The sequence below is a fragment of the Pangasianodon hypophthalmus genome, chromosome 13 (genome assembly GCF_027358585.1).
Source record: "Pangasianodon hypophthalmus isolate fPanHyp1 chromosome 13, fPanHyp1.pri, whole genome shotgun sequence".
Classification (NCBI taxonomy): domain Eukaryota; kingdom Metazoa; phylum Chordata; class Actinopteri; order Siluriformes; family Pangasiidae; genus Pangasianodon; species Pangasianodon hypophthalmus.
Window position 1 is genome coordinate 561,894 of NC_069722.1, and position 16,769 is coordinate 578,662.

The window sequence follows — 16,769 nt, forward strand, 5'->3', positions numbered from 1 at the left end:
TTAGCTTGACTACGTGTGATTTTGAACCACAAGGTGTGATCAGTCCTAAACTGTTTCCTCTGAGTGTTTTGTACCGACTGTATTTATTTGAAATAAATAAAAATATTTGTATAAAATTAAAATCATCAGTTGCACATCCATTTCCTCATGAACATGCTTAAAAACATCCGATCAGCTCTGTAATGTCATTTAAAAAATACTGATTAATAATAGCGGCAATAGTCTGTAGTTACAAGTTAAAGTGGAATTTCTAACTACAAAAAAAGCCTGTTTACATGCAAAAATAAAAAGTAAAAAAGTAAACCTTTGACTACATGTGGAGTAAAGTGACAGTGTGGTGGACATTAGATTAAATTAGATTAGAATTAGATAAAATTTGATTAGTGGCTGTAATGCTCCTATAAATTACTTTAATTTAATTACTGAAATAATTGATAAAAATCTTGAATATGTTTTTATTTATACTTTTTCTTTATAATTTATTTAAAAATGTTTGTTTCTCGCTTCACATTAAACCTGTGTGTGTGTGGGATAAGACTGACTACTTGCAAAAATGAAAGTGAACTTCAGATGGAGTGGTGTTTGTGGTGTTTGTCACTAGAACAGTAATTGTTTTTAGTGAAATCAGCTCCTTGGCGCTGCTCGAGCGTCTGCTGTTTATTTCTTGCTGTCAGTGAACAGTACCATCTCCTGCATGTGTGACTGTGGATTTCCTGTTTTTGTTAACTTGCATTGCCAACACACCCACTCTCTCTCTCTCTCTCTCACACACACACACACACACACACACACACTCCACACGCTGCACAGAGAAGCGGAGGAGAACAACTGAAGAGCATGTCAGTGTTTTAGTGTCCTGTTTTTATCACATCTGACTTCAGCATTATACCACAGTTACTGTTCCCACCCTGAAGCTGATTATTTTCCTGTAACAGCACCGCCCCAAGTGTTTTATTCCTCTTACACCACAGCTTTAGATTTATCCATTTGTAGTTGTATTTAATGTTGTGGAATGTAAAGTTAGTTCCTGTTGTCGCTTACATTATAGCGGCTATAAACAGTCGTTCCCTCACCAGCCTCTCTCTCTCTTTTCTCTCTCTTCAAGTTAATAAGTTAAATAACGCAAAGTTAAATCGCGTTACCGAGAAACCACAAAGAAGCGTCTGTCCCGAAGATGTGGGAAAACTTAAAGTTACAACTTTACTCTGACTGTTACAAAGTGCTGACACTGGAGACTCCTTCCATAAATTTGCTCGCTGAGACTCTGAGAGTCACATGTATCCTAGAAACATTGATTCAATGTGAAAAAACACACAAAAACATCACTTTGTAGAAAACTCTGTCACGCAAGATTTTTTTTTACAAACAAAACAGTAAAATCTAAACAATGGAAGCAATTTATATGTTCTGTTAAAAGTGGAAATGTATAAAAACACAAATTTATGAACCAAAACTGTAGAATTTTAAACAATAAAATGTCTAAGACTGACTTTATTGTTCCTGAACTGGATTCTTCTTCCTGGGCTGGAGTCTTCTTCCCTGCAGTGGAAGGAGTTAGTTACTAATGTAGAAAATTACAGGTAAGACTGATGGCTCTATGACAATTTTTTGTAATGTTGACTCATTACTTCCCATTAGGAATACCATAATATGTTTCTACTACTGGCAACACTACTTAAAAGGGCAGTACAACGGTACACACACACTGTAAGGGAATGGGCTTGGACGCAAGTGCAGGTACAATGTTTATTAAGAGCCGTTGCAAAAACAAAACCAAAACGTAATCCAATGACATGGTCAAAAACAGGCACAGGCCAGGCGATGTACAAACAGAGTAAACAGGGATAGGCAAGATCAAGAACTGTAAACAGAATAGGATTGAAACCAGAAGAGCATACAATAAACAAATGTTTGACATTGTATTGACATCAACAAAGACATGGAGCGCATAATCGCACATTGAAGTCCTTAGCGTAGACCATGCCTTGTGTTGGGAATTACAGTTGAACACCATTCCCAGTGCTGACATGACAGAACCCCCCTCCGAGGTGCTATCTCCATGAGCACTTCTTTTCTTAGGCCTCCCCCTGAGGCATGGACCAGGATGATTGGGGTGTCGCATTGGCTGTGGCATGGTAATTCTAGTTTGTAGGTAACAGTGTTGATTCTTTGGAGGACTTTGTATGGGCCAGTGTAGCGGAGAGATAGCTTACAACCTCCCTCAGTAATCAATGATCCATAAGTCTATTGTAGATAGCCATAATCTGTTGCCTGGCTCGAATCTGGGCGTCTCTCCCCACCTCTTATCAGCAAACCTTTTGTTACTTTGGGCTGTCTGTTCCAGGCATTGGTGGGCTTGTTCCCACGCTTGTTCACTCCGCCGAAACTGTCAACAGCGGGGGAGTCCTTGGGGTTATCGTTCCATGGGAATAGGGGCGGTTGGTACCTCAGGACACATTGAAATGGAGTGAGGTCTGTAGAGGAGGACTTGAGTGAGTTTTGGGCATATTCGGCCCAAGGGAGGAATCGTGCCCAGTCCTCTTGATTGTCAGCACAGAAGGTTCTTAACAAAAATGTCCGATGTTTTGGTTGGCTCTTTCCACCTGACCATTGGCTTGAGTACGGTAGCCTGATGTCAAGCTCACTGAGATCCACAACTTCTCCATAAAGTTTCTCCAAACCCGGGATGTGAACTGGACACCCCGGTCACTTATTATATCCTCAGGTATGCCATAGTACCGGAACACTTGTTTGAACACTAGTTCAGCCATTTCAAAGCTGATGGCAGGCCTGGCAGGGGAATAAGCCTTAGGACTTTAGAAAACTGATCTACCACTACCATGATGATAGTGTTGCTCTGGGAAGATCGGTGATGGAGTCAATGATGATGTGAGACCAGGGTCTGTGGGTTGTGGGCAGAGGAAGGAGTTTGCCTGTGGGTAGTGTTCGTGGTACCTTGGCTCTGGCACAGATAGAGCATGAGGATATGAACCCGTGGATATCCCTCGTCGTGCATGGTCACCAGTATTTACTCTGGCAGAGAATGTGTGGGGCCTATAATAAGTTTGATTGTATTGATACTGGCACAAACATCTTCTCCTCTGTGCACTGGGTGGAGACTTTCATTCCCTGAATCTCCCTGATTTCACGGTCTATGTCCCAGATGAGTGTCCCAACAAGGCATGATTTGGGTAGGATGTTCTCTTCAGTCATCTCATGTAGGATTGCCAGGTATAAGCGAGATCGGCAGTCAGCCTTGGTGTTTTTTGTGCCGGGGCAGTAGGTAGTGAAGTAGTGAAGTTGAACCTGGAGAAAAACAGTGCCCAGCATGCCTATTGTGAGTTGAGTCATTTGGCAGATTTGATGTATTCCAGGTTTTTGTGGTTCGTCCATATGGTGAACGGGTGTAGGCCTCCCTCCAGCCAGTGACACCATTCTTCCAGCGTGAATCTGACAGCAAGAAGTTCCCGATTACCAATGTCATAATTATTCTCAGCCGGTGACAGCTTCTATGAGAAGAAAGCCACTAGATGTAGCTTGGGTTTCTCTCCTGTCCTTTCTGAGAGTACGGCCCCCACCCCTGTTTCAGATGCGTCAGCCTCTACTGTGAAACGTTCTGTGGGTTCAGGGTGCTTCAAGATGGACACTGTGGTGAGGGCATCCTTTAATCATTCAAAGGCTTGTTTGGCCATCGGGTTCCACTGCAGCTTATGAGTCCCTTTCTTCAACAGAGTGGTCAGGTTGGTGCTGCTGAAGCCTCGCATGAACCTCCGGGAGACACTGGTGAACCTTCACAGGAAGTGTACTGCTCCAAAATGAAGGAAGTAGGTACAGACCGGAAAACAACACTGCAATTACAATTGCATAAATAACATCATGAGATTAATGTTTTAAATATAACATTTTGAATATAGAAATATGAAATGTTGGGAAAAATGAAATGATACTTTTATACATGAAACTGTTTTCATTTAATAGAAGAGTTCAATAAACAACAAGTTCATATTAAGTGACAATTTTTAGACACAGTACTGACAATTTTGACGTTTTTTGCTCTGTTTCGCCAACAAAAATATTTCCAAATATAGAAGAACAGTTGCGTCTCCCAGCTCAGTTCAATGACTCACTTATTAAGACAGTGACTTGCCTCCACGTACTGGCGGTTTTAGTTTCATATATAAGATCAGCTTGACAGCATGTCTGTGATCTTTATTGTGAGTATAGAGTAGGTCACTGTGTACAAATAAGAGAGGGTTTGATTGTCTACCAATTTGAAATGTCCCTTTTATAATGAATCAAAATAGCCTCCTGGCACAAAGATATTGACAGATCCAGTGAATTTGAAGAGCATTTGCTGTAAAATTCTGCAGTAAAATTAATTAATCTTTATTGTGAACATAAAGTATGTCCCTGTGAACTGATGTGAGTGGGTCTGATCAGCTACCAATTTGAAATCTCCATTTTATAATGGATTAAAAAGTGCATTCTGGCTGAGTTATATTTACAGATCCATTGACTTTGAATTGCAATTACTTTAAAATTCTGCAGTAAAATTAATTGATCTTTACTGTGAGCATAGAGCAGGTCACTGTGAACAAATATTAGTGGGTTTTAGATTTGAAATGTGCTTTTACTTCAGCACTAAGATGAAGTAAAATATTAATATTTTGGTGTCAGACTTCCTCTGTCAAATGAACCATCTACACGTTTTAAAAATGTATTTATGGTTAGATTTATAACAACAACAACAACAATAATAATAATAATAATAGTAGTAGTTTCTTAAAAGATGTTTTTAGTAAACATATTTTTATTTGGCTTAATGCTTTATGCCGTTTATTTAAACTTGAACAATTTTGCCTTTTTTTTTTTAATGTAAAGGATTATAACTTTTATCCGGGATACTCCGAAATGCTGTCGATTGCTGTGTCGTTTTGTTACTTATTTATTTAAAATGATCATTTTGTATAAAAGTTAATTTGCTTTGGGTGTGTAGGAGCTTTTGCTTTCGTTTGTATTACCGCTATGTGTGTAAAAGCCGCGCCGCTGAAATTTCCGTGCGTCTGGATTAACCGTGCTTTCAGCAAGAGCAGCTGCTGAACCGCAGTGACTAACGGTGTGTGTTATTTGCATCAGGTTCGTTTTTTTACTGGAAGTTTAAAAAAAAATCGTTAATTTTCTTTTTGAAAACGTTTAGACATTTTCCTGGTGTCCAGCCTCCAACAGGAAAGAAAGTGTGGATACGGGGGTATGTGTAAAAAAAGTTTACTCAAATATTCAGCAAAAAATGGACTGAACTGAAAGTTAATAAAAAAAAAAAAAGTTGTTATTTTTAAATGTACTCAACTAACTAAAATTAAGAAATTTTTTTTTTAAACTGAAACTTAATTTTATTACTTATTATAATAATGAAGATCTATTATAAGCAACTATGCAGTTTTACCTGAAAAACCTCATTCCCTCTCTGTAAGATTGTTTGTCATGTTGCATGTAAAGGGAAAGGACTGATGTGTTCTTATACATGACTGAATAATTAAGTGTTTTAAACTTATTTGAATTTTATGATTACTTTAAAATTAAAAAATAATTTTTATTTCAATTATATCATTTAAAACATTGTTGTTCGTTTCTGTTTTTGTGGCTGCTGGAAATTCTGAGTGGCTGGTATAAAAAAAAAAAAAAAAAAATGCCACTGTGGCAGGTGGACAAAAAAATTTTCAGACCCTGGTTGTATTCCTCTTATACCACAGCAATTTATCATTTTTAAAAAATTTATTACAGAATGATACATTGCACTTTTTTAAAATCTATTTATAGTTACATTTAATGCTATGGAACGCCAGTGAAACGAGTCAGTTCCTGTTGTCACTTACTTTATAGCAGCTATAAACAGTCGTTCCCTCACCAGCCTCTCTCTTTTTTTTCTCTCTTGAAGTTAATAAGCCAAAAAAAAATAAAGTAACTTAAAAGCAAAGCGTAAACTCCTCTGTCCTGAAGATGTCAGAAAATGTAAAGTTACAGCTTTACCTCTGACTGTTACAAGCGCTGACACTGGAGACTCCTTCCATAAATATTACATAAACGTCTCCTTACAGATCAACGATTACACACGTTTTTAATCCGTTTATGTGGAGCATCTGCTGTAAAGTTCCTGTGAATGAGCTGTTACTATAGAAACGATAATGTATTAGAATGAGATTTAAGAATTAATATAAACAGGGCTGTGCACAGACATTTGGGGGGCTGAAGTGAAAAAGGGCACCCCTCTCATTATTATGCTGGAATTGTTAAATGAGTCAAAATCAGTGTTGTGCATCAGTGACAGAAATGAACTTTTCCATTAAGGGGTGATATTTGACCCTTACATTTATTTCCAGTTGCTTTTTTTTCTCAAACCATATTAAATGTGTCATCTTTGATGTCAAATTCTTAAATTTAATCAATAAATTCAAATAAATTTAGAATAATAAGACACTATAGGGCTGTTACCCTTTGCACTGTACATCTTTGCACTGCAGAGGTGCACAGAAGCTTTCAGATGTATTTACACAGACTGTTTAATGCAGCTCAGAGGTGGCATGAGTGCATTTACACTGCAGTTACAATTGCATAGATTAATGTTTTAAATATAACATTTTGAATATAGAAATATAAAATGTTGGGAAAAAATGAAATGATACTTTACATATCAATCAGCGTTTTGAACGAATCGGTTGAATGAATGAGTCAATGACTCACTTAATAAGAGTGATTTGCTGCCACCTACTGGCGGTTTTAGTTTCATCTATAAAAGCATCATTTCATTTTTTCCAACATTTCATATTTCATATTTCTATATTCAAAATGCAATCCCAAAAAATCCCAAAATGTCTGTGCACGGCCCTGATGTTAAACAATAAGTCTAGGTTTTGTTCTACAGGCTATAAGCTGTTGATTGTATGAACACCTCTCTTTTTAATCTTTTGCCATTCTCAAACCTTCTAAACCTTCCCAATTATTTGTTTAAGGCATTAGGCTACTGATTGAAAGGTTTAAATCCCTGCATCACCAAGGCCTTTAGTTTAGTGTAGTTGAGTTTAGTTATTTATAAAGCACACTCAAAAACAACTGAAGTTGAAACCAAATCTATACACAAGGCATTTAACATAAAAACATAAAATACCAGAAGACAAATGGAAATTTTACAGCCTCAGAACAAATTAAAAGATAAAGAATAAAAGTAAGTCTTCAAAGAGGATTTGAACATAGCAATAGAGGAGGATTATCTTATATAAAAAGGGAGACTATTCCAACTGAGAAAGCCCGGTCACTTTTGGTTTTGGAACGTGAACATGGGACTGAGAGAAGTAATTGACTTGATGATGGAAGAGATCTTGAGGCAGTATTTGGAGTAAGGAGATCGCATATGTACTGTGGAGCAAGCCCATGCAAAGCTTTAAAAACAAATAATAACATTTTATACTCAGTGCGGAAATTGACTGGCAGCCAGTGTAAAGAGGCAAGCACAGGAGTAATGTGCTCACGCTTCCTGATGCCAATCAAAAGTCTAGAGCGGTCTTAGGCAACCCCAAATAAAGAGAATTACAGTAATCCAACCTTGATGTTATAAATGCATGAATAACAGTTTCCAGCTCCTGCTTAGATAGCATCTTCTTGATTTTAGCAATAGATCTCAACTGAAAGAAGCTGCTTTTGACAACAGCACTAATCTGCTTATCAAAGCACAATTAAGGATCTAGAATAACACCAAAGTTTTTGACACAATCACACACATTGGAAGACAGCGTACCTAACTGATTATCAATACCAGCAGATGAGACTGGTGGACCAAAGATGATTATTTCAGTTTTACTACTATTTAGCTGCAAAAAATTAATGTCCATCTAGCATTTAATGTCATTAAGACATTCAAATAGATTTGGCACCGAACAGCTGCCACTTGTACTAGCAGGAAAATAAGGCTGTGTATCGTCAGCATAACAATGATACAATAAGTTATGTTTCTGGATAATGTAGCCAAGGGGAAGCATATATTGAGCAAACAGAAGAGGTCCCAAAATGGAATCCTGAGGAACACCATAAGATATTTGTACATCTGTGAGGTGAAAAACAATTCCCTATATTAACCGAAAAGGTTCTCTTAAGGTAAGAGGCAAACCCCTTCAACACAGATCCCTGAAACCCAGTGATATGATTCAGTCTTTTGATCTAATGTTTTTAACCTTTAACCTTCAACTGTTTAGTTGTAAGGTTCATGATGGGCTTTAGTTCCATCGCCACTCCCCTCATGTCCCTATTGAAGAAGGGACCCAAGCAGTTGGCATGGAACACAGCAGCAGATGAGGCCTTCAGGAAGCACAAGACCGCATGCAGCACTGCTCCCATCCTTAAACACCCAGACCTCAGAGTCTGGAGTTGGAGCACTGCTCTTTCAAAAGTTTGGAGACAAACACAAGCTCTGCCCAGTGGCCTTCCGCTCCAAGAAACTTTCCCCAGCAGAAATGAACTATGACATAGGGAATTGCTGTGAAGCTCACACTAGAGGAATGGCATCACTGTCTGGATGGGGTAGCCCATCCATTCACTATCTTCACTGACCACAAGAATCTCAAGTACCTGAAAACCACCAATCGCCTGAACTCACACCAAGCCCAATGGGCCTTGTTCTTTGCCCAATTTAATTTCAGGCTCTCGTACTGACCCAGCTCCAAACATACCAAGGCCAATATCAACTTTTTGTTCTTAACCCCCTTCTGTTTCGTAAGAATTATCCATTGTGATATTGATGATGAGATTGCGTGCTCACCGGTTCAAGTCCCCACCACATGCCCACCGGGGCACAGGTGTGTGCAATCTAGTTTGAAGAGCAAACTCATAACCTGCGCACACACAACAACAGCTACCGGGCACCCTGGGACACAGAGAGCTTACCACCTGTTGAAGGTAAGGTACTGGTGGCCCACCATGATCACAGACATCCACAAGTTTATCTCCTCAAGTACCGCTTGCAATCAGGCAAAGGTGCCTTACACACAGCCACACCTCAATGTCCTTGGTCCCACATCGCCATAGACTTCATAACTGACCCCCCGAGTCAGAAGGCAACATAGTGATTAGCCTGCCTAGCCTGCCAATCTCTTTCAAGACTGGTGAACTAATATATAACCATGTGTTGTGCTACTCTGGGATACCAGAGGACATTGTGATCGAGGCAACCAGTTCATCTCCAGAGTCTGGTCTAGCTTTATGTAAAAGCTGGGAGTCTCGGTAAGCCTCACATCAGGTTACCACCTACAATCCAGTGGACAAGTAGAATGAGCTAATCAAGAGATTGGGTGGTTTCTGTGAACATTCTGCTCAGAGGACCATGACAATTGGGCTCAGTTTCTCTCATGGGCTGAGTATGCGCAGAACTCCCTCAGCCACGCAACTAACGCCCTTCAGCCAGGCGACCATGTGTGACTGTCCATCTGAGATCTGAATAATAGTTAGGGATATAAGAAGCTCAGTGCCCAATACATCGGACCCTACAAGATTAAATTGAATTCAGTTTTATTTGTACAGCACTTTTGACAATGGACGTTGTCACAAAGCATCTTTACAGAGATGAATACGTTCAGGATATAAATTGTAAATGTATGAATTTATCTCTAATGAGCAAGCCAGAGGCAATGGTGGCAAGGAAAACCTCCCTGAGAATATATGAGAATATGAGAGCAATATGAGGAAGAAACCTTGAGAGGATAGTGCAATTATAAATCATTCCCTTCTATAACTGTGTATTACATGGTCAAATAGTGCAACTGTGTAACCAGGAAATTCATCAGAGTTTTCACATGAAGTCTGGTTTGTTGAACATATCCGCTGTCCACTGAAGGAGACCTGAGTGCAAAACTACTCCCAGCATTCGCAGCCACAAAGCCACCACAGCAATCGCAGTCCCAAGCCATCACAGTACAACTCCCTATATGACCTGCAGTCCACCCCCAGCAGCAGAAAGTGATCTCAACCGATGAGATCTCCAACCAGAAGTAGGGCATCAGGATGGATCAGGCAGGTCCTGAGAGCAGAAGGGGTCAGGATCACTGGTATCTCAGGAGTAGCATGTGTAGCTCTACAGTGACAGAGACAGAGAGGTACAGAGGGAGAGAGGGGCTTCTGTCTCGCCAATGCTGGAACCCACCAGGAACTCCACTTCCCAGAACACACCGCAGCCTACAAATATGGCTGCCGCAGACTACAATCGCCAACACCTCTCTTCACCAGCACATACCCATTCACCTGAATATTAACAGCACACCTGTTCTCAATCATACTCTCACCCTATACATACACAAATTCTCACAATGACTTTTTGCAAAGTAACGTTTGGTGTTTGTTTACCTGACTTACCAAGCCTTTTGATTCTATGTTCGCTGTTCTGGTTTTTTGATCTTGCTTTGCTTCCTGGTTTATTGTATTTTGGATTTTGCCAGTTTTTAAATAAAATTCAATTGCACATACATCTGTCTTTGACTCCGACTAATGAATACCTGGAAGAAACGGTAGGGGTAACTATAGTAGAATCCTGACCTTAAATGTGTGTTGGGGCACAGGGGTGTTAAGTTTTGGCATGTTGAAAAGGTGGCAACCCTTTCGTATAGTACGTATACTTTACAGCTATGCAGTGAAGTAGCTTTAACTAACTTCACTTACTTACAATTCTTTGATTATAGGAACTGGACATACAACAAATCCAACCATGTTGCAGGCACTTCTGATTTGGGCTGTATTTGCTGCAAATCTCCCTTCCCCAACCAGCCAGGGTTGTTTCAATGTGAGTGAGTCTCAATGTCACAATGTGGACTTTGCTCCCGGATCCAACCTGGCAGGAGAAGGCTTTGACATCACCACCATGCAACGGAAAGGGGCCTTCGCCCTCGACATGAGCTCCTGGCTCCAGAAGGACAAGTCCTGTACTCTGTGTAAAAACCCCTACATGGGAGGTCAAATGCAGAAGCTCCCGGTTTCTGTGGTGGACTGGAGACCGAGTCAGAGGTGCAGAATGAAATTGTCCAGCTCCGTCTACCAGTCCAGCGAGGACCTGGTCACTGCCAGCACCTCTTCTATTGAGAACAACTGGAAAGTAGGCTTGCACATAATGACTCCAAAAGTCCAGGGATCACTGATGCTGGCAGGCAGTAACTCCAAGCTGGCTGAATATTCAATGGAGAAAACCAAAAAAGACAGGTTCAGCTTCACCAGCCATGCTGTCTCATGTGGATATTACAGGTAGGATGTGAAAAAATGTGTTTTGGCAAAGCCATGTTGATTTATATATAATTATACAAATACATCATCATTTATCTTTTTTTTTGAGTTGTACTTTATGGTTTGTTTTCTAGTTACAGGGTTTCGAGCCGTCCACCCTTGCACCCAGAACTAATTAATGAATTCGGAAGTCTCCCTGAGATATATAATGAGTCTACAAAGTACCACTATTTCAAGATGATTGACAAGTTTGGAACTCATTATATCACAAAGGTAAAGGAGATAATAGTTTTCCACAGTAGAGTATGGAGCAGACTCATCCACCTCAGTTTTAAAGTACTGAAAAAAGAACTTCACAGTTTCAGAATGAATACACCTGTGCTTTTGTTGACTGGAAACACTGTGGCTGTGCGCAGGTGACTCTAGGTGGAGAGGTTCGCTCTGTGACCAGCATCAGGGAATGCCAGGCGTCCCTGCAGGGTCTGAGTGTGGATGAGGTGAAGACATGTCTGGACGTGGAGGCTTCTGTCAGTATAGGAATAGCTGCAAGCCTGAATCCCAAGGCTCAACAGTGCCAGCAGGCCACGGACAGGACTCTGAGCAAAAAGAGCTTTGCTAGCAGCTTCAGAGACAGGTTTGTACTGCTCATCACTCTTGCTGCCTCTGTATCTAACTTATGGTTGATATTGTTGCAAATAACTGTCAGTAAATAAGGTGCCTGGATGAACACTTGGTTCAGCTTTTTTAAATGACTTCAAGTTTATATAAAATATTGGATTATTCCAAAAACATGTGTTTCTATCATCTCCAAAAGGGAAACATATGTGATGGGTGGCTACACTCGGAGTGTCGACCTCCTTTTCTCATCAAATAATGACCCAGAGGCCTATAAGGAGTGGGTCTCATCTCTGCCCGCTCACCCTGATGTGCTTTCCTACTCGCTTGAGCCCCTTCACGAGTTGCTGCCAGAGAAAAACCCAATCCGAGAGCATTTGCTCAATGCTATCAAGGACTACATCCTACAGAGGGCTCTGTTGAAAAGCGATACAAACCCATGTAAGAACAGTGCATACTCCGAGGAACCGTGCAGCTGCCACAACAAACCGGGTGTGGCCCCCAACTGCTGCCCCACTAAGAAAGGATATGCAGAGATCACCGTAACTGTGGTTGGAGCCACGGGTTTATATGGAGATTACTTCCATAAGACAGATGCATTCGTGAAGCTTCTGTGGGAAGATGGAACCGTCCATGGCCAGACGTCCGTGATCAAAGAAAACAACTCGCCCAAATGGAACCACAAGTTCCCTCTTGGAACTGTGGACCTTACTCAGGTCAGCAGTGTGAAGCTGGAGGTGTGGGACGAGGATGGTAATTTAAAATATGACCTTCTTGGGGTATGTAAAGTTCTACTGAAATCTGGAAAAAATCTGGACTGTTCGCTCAATCATGGAAGGCTGTATTATAATGTGGAAGTAAAGTGTATTGACGGATTGGCTGGTTCTTTGTGCACTGTGTACAAGCCCTTTGCCATGGAGGCACAGCTGGAGAAAACATACGTCTCCCGGAATGCTCGCCCGATTCCCAAAAGCATGCTGCTGCAGATGGGAGTGCTCCTCGATGCAAGCCTTCACAACCAGAGCAACATTTGCAAAGCTACAGGTCTTGAGTTGCTCATTTGTACTGCCTTTTGCCTTTTTGGAAGCTTACTAAAAGTATCATGAAGCAAAGTCTTGCTACAGTTATGTAGTTTGTAAATTGCATATTCATGGCAGCTACTATAATGTTTAACGTAGAATATCTGCATTTAGTATTGGTGTATTATTACTATCTACTTTTAGCGCTCATTTGTGCTGCAACTGTCTTTTTTTCAAAGCCTAATAAAAGTATCATGAAGCAAAATATTCTGAAATATTGCTGAAGTTTTCTTGAAAATAAAAACAGGTAATGAGTGGCATGTTCAATAAACTTATGGGTTACATCTGCACCTTTTCCTTGAGGAGGTTTTCAAGAAAAGGTGAGGTGAGACAAAGCATTTTACACCAAACTTCCAGTAGATAATCTGATAGCACTGATGAATAATTAAGCAAAACATACCAATATGTAAGGTTTGAAAATCTAGATTTCAACAGCACTGCTGTAAAAAGGTAGACTCAAGAGGGGGTTTGGATCCATGTGCAAGGAATTTATTGCAAGTACACACACAATAGTCAAAGCCATAATACAAAAACAGAACCAGGTCATACGTGATGGGTCAGAGGTACTCGGGGGCCAAAACAATTCCAAAGTTTAATGTCAAGACACAGGCAGAGGTAGGTACACAGTAAATCCACAACAAGCCAATATAGGCTCAGATCTTACTAGAATGTATGGAGGCAAACTGTACGGCTTTGTAGTGAGTGCATGGTTTATATATGGTACAAACAGGAAATTAGAAGCCCTCCACAAAGTATTCCAGGAGCTGGATCTGAGGACTTTAACCCTCAACTGCTTAGTTGTATCCAATTGCAAGCTGCTTTGTATAACCACATCAGCTAAGTCAGGTTATTGTAAACCACTGAGTATTGAAAACATCACCTCCACTAACACCCTAATACACCTCAGACATTCATACACCCCACTCTTTCACACCATTCTGTCCACACACCCACAAACTTAGACCTGTAAATCCTGCCCCATGTCCTGCACAGGTATAGATAACCCATGTAGACCATGTAGTGTACTTCTTCATTTAGAAGACCTATGTAGTGTGCACAGATTATATCTGCTCACACAAACATCAATGGTAAGTGCAACAACTCATAAGGTTGAATTACGTCCACTTTTAATGGGCATTTTCATAATTTTTATATATAGATTACTCTATTTTAGCAAATCTAATGAATGGTAAATATATTTCTAGAACTATTGGCACAGACTTATTAATGGTTTGTGGGGACAAATCTAAGCTAAACAATGATGATATTGATCCACAAATTTTATACGGAAAGGACATAATAGTAAGAGCAATACTGAGACAATGTTTAAAAAAAAAAAGTAAAATGTGACACATCAATGTTCTCTTCTTTTAGTCCCAGGGATCCTCAGAACAAAGATCTATTTCTCTTGTATTACACACCCAGTTTAATTACAGGCTTATAATTAATTAGGTTTTGTGCATTTGTCTTGGATTTACAATGCAACAATCAGCACAAAAGTCACTAATAAAACACATGCAGGGTTGTGGAGCTGAGAGAAAAAAGTGCCAGTCTGGAGTTAAGCGTGATGAGACACATCTCTATACAACTATTTCATATATGTATCGTGTATATCTACTGGTTTCACCTCCTACAGCCTCAGAAGCACTTTGCTTGCACCGCTGATTAAGGACATTTGTCCTAAACATCCAGTTTCACTGGAAACTTTGGGTACTTTGCTTTACCTTTACTACATCCACAATCTGTACTAAAGTACACTAGTTATTTAATGTATTTAGTATTAATGTATATAGTATGTATATCATAAATGTAAAAGCTGATGTTCTTCAGAAGGGGGAACTACACAGTATTAGGCAGGTGGTTTTAATGTTATGGCTGATCAGTGTGTGTGTGTATATATATATATATACATATATATATACACACACACACACACACACACACTGGACATCTCCCACAGACTTTGATATTAACATGAAAATGGTGTAATGGTATTTGTTTATTCTGAATATTTAACTCACAAATGTAACTATGATGTGTTTATTGTATGGTATGTGCAGGATTTCTTACCAGCGTGTCGCTCTCAGGGCCGGTCGGGGTTCAGGCTGGAGATCAGGACCCGAGCTTGGGTCAGTACTGGACCAGACTTCAGTGAGACTCAGAACAACGACCAAAACCAGACCATCAAAATGAAACACATCACCAGTGACCTCGATCAGGGAAGAAGCTACGAGCTACAGAGCCATATTTCACACGGAGGAAGTTCTCTGCACCACGAGAAAGAGGAAAGAGGATCACTGTGAGAATTTATCACTGGGACTTTCACCACCGATACTCGGTAGTTATTTAGTAAAGAACATTTCCTTTCAGGGAAACTGAAGCGGCTTTTTACAGCTGTTAACCCAGACCTGAATTAAAGCAAAGTTCATCAGACAATCAGCAGAAGAAAGCCACGGTGAAGATCTGTGTTCATTAAATATCATGTTGGAGTGTGAGTGAAGTGTGAACATCAAAGTTATAATCTTTCTCAAACTGTCACTGACAATCACGCATGGACACGAGCTAGCGCCTTCAAGCGAAACTCCAGAACCTGACCACTACACGTGAACATCCAAAACCCCAACACCAAAAACTACACGTCACATTTATTTATTTGTTTATTTCAAGGGTGACATCTGTATAACAGTTTGTGCCTGTTTTTTAGGTGTACTCTGGCAGCATTTTGTGTGTTGAATCCTCGCTGTACATTAATGCGGAGACGGTGTTAAAGCGAGGTTTACCTGAAAACAAAATCACCTTCACGAGTTTAAAATCTCGCAAATCCTCTCCTTGTGTGTTAGATATGAAATTGGCTACGATCTATTAGCGTAATCTAACCAGTGCATCGCACAGCCATCTACTTCTACACAATTCATTGTCCTTTGGTCTACAATTTGGAATCTCTGAGTGCAGCCAGCGGGCCTACCTCATTCACACTCGCTATGTTAAGTCACACAGTGTTCTACTTTGATGCAGTCTGTTGACGCTCGGCTTAGTTTGACTACGTGTGATTTTGAACCACAAGGTGAGATCAGTCCTAAACTGTTTCCTCTGAGTGTTTTGTACCGACTGTATTGAAATAAATAAAAATATTTGTATAAAATTAAAATCATCAGTTGCACATCCACAGACAGTTACATGCAAAAATAAAAAGTAAAAAAGTAAACCTTTGACTACATGTGGAGTAAAGTGACAGTGTGGTGGACATTAGATTAGATTAGATTAGATAATATTCAAATAGTGGCTGTAATGCTCCTATAAATTACTGATGAATTACTGAAATAACAGATAAAGATCTTTAATATGTTTTTATTTATACCTTTTCTTTATGATTTATTTAAAAGTGTCTCACTATATATTAAACCTGCCTGTGATTGTGTGTGTGTGTGTTGGGATAAGACTGACTACTTGCAAAAATGAAAGTGAACTTCACATGGAGCGTGTGAAGGTGTTTGTCACTAGAACAGCGAATGTTTTTTAGTGAAATTATATTACCTTTTTTGTGAAAATTATCAAACAGTGACATGAGAACACAGCTGTGAACTTCGTGTGTGTGTGTGTGTGTATGTGTAATGTAGTGTGTGTGTGTGTGTGACTGTATAGCGTGTGTAGTGTGTGTTTGTGTGTGTGAGTGAGTGTATAGCGTGTGTGTGTAAGCGTATAGCATGTGTGTGTCTGTGTAGAGTGTGTGTGAGTGTATAGCTTGTGTGTGTGTATAGTGTGTGTGAGTGTATAGCGTGTGTGTGTGTGAGTGAGTGTATAGCGTATGTGTATGTGTGTATAGCA

At 39.9% G+C, this 16,769-nt stretch overlaps 1 protein-coding gene and 1 long non-coding RNA gene across 2 annotated transcripts; one reads left to right on the forward strand and one right to left on the reverse strand.

Moving 5' to 3' along the window:
* Window positions 1–1,159: 1,159 nt before the first annotated feature.
* Window positions 1,160–15,228, reverse strand: LOC117598763 (uncharacterized). Its single transcript, XR_004579336.2, has 3 exons — window positions 15,015–15,228; window positions 1,491–1,539; window positions 1,160–1,282 (listed from the first exon to the last, which is right to left on the reverse strand). It is a non-coding gene; the product is annotated as an uncharacterized LOC117598763 (long non-coding RNA).
* LOC113524995 (perforin-1) lies at window positions 5,055–13,151 on the forward strand. Its single transcript, XM_053239271.1, has 5 exons — window positions 5,055–5,248; window positions 10,716–11,271; window positions 11,385–11,523; window positions 11,667–11,884; window positions 12,065–13,151. The coding sequence occupies exons 2-5, from the start codon at window positions 10,742–10,744 to the stop codon at window positions 12,969–12,971; spliced, it is 1,794 nt and encodes a 597-aa protein (XP_053095246.1). The 5' UTR covers window positions 5,055–5,248; window positions 10,716–10,741; the 3' UTR covers window positions 12,972–13,151.
* Window positions 15,229–16,769: the final 1,541 nt, after the last annotated feature.

What these genes read in the sequence shown, in the direction of transcription:
- LOC113524995 (XM_053239271.1), top strand. Translation starts at nt 10,742, where the DNA reads ATGTTGCAGGCACTTCTGATTTGGGCTGTATTTGCTGCAAATCTCCCT. An exon ending in GAACTCATTATATCACAAAG is followed by an intron (nt 11,524 to 11,666) that starts GTAAAGGAGATA and finishes GGCTGTGCGCAG; the next exon opens with GTGACTCTAGGTGGAGAGGT. An exon ending in GCTAGCAGCTTCAGAGACAG is followed by an intron (nt 11,885 to 12,064) that starts GTTTGTACTGCT and finishes CATCTCCAAAAG; the next exon opens with GGAAACATATGTGATGGGTG.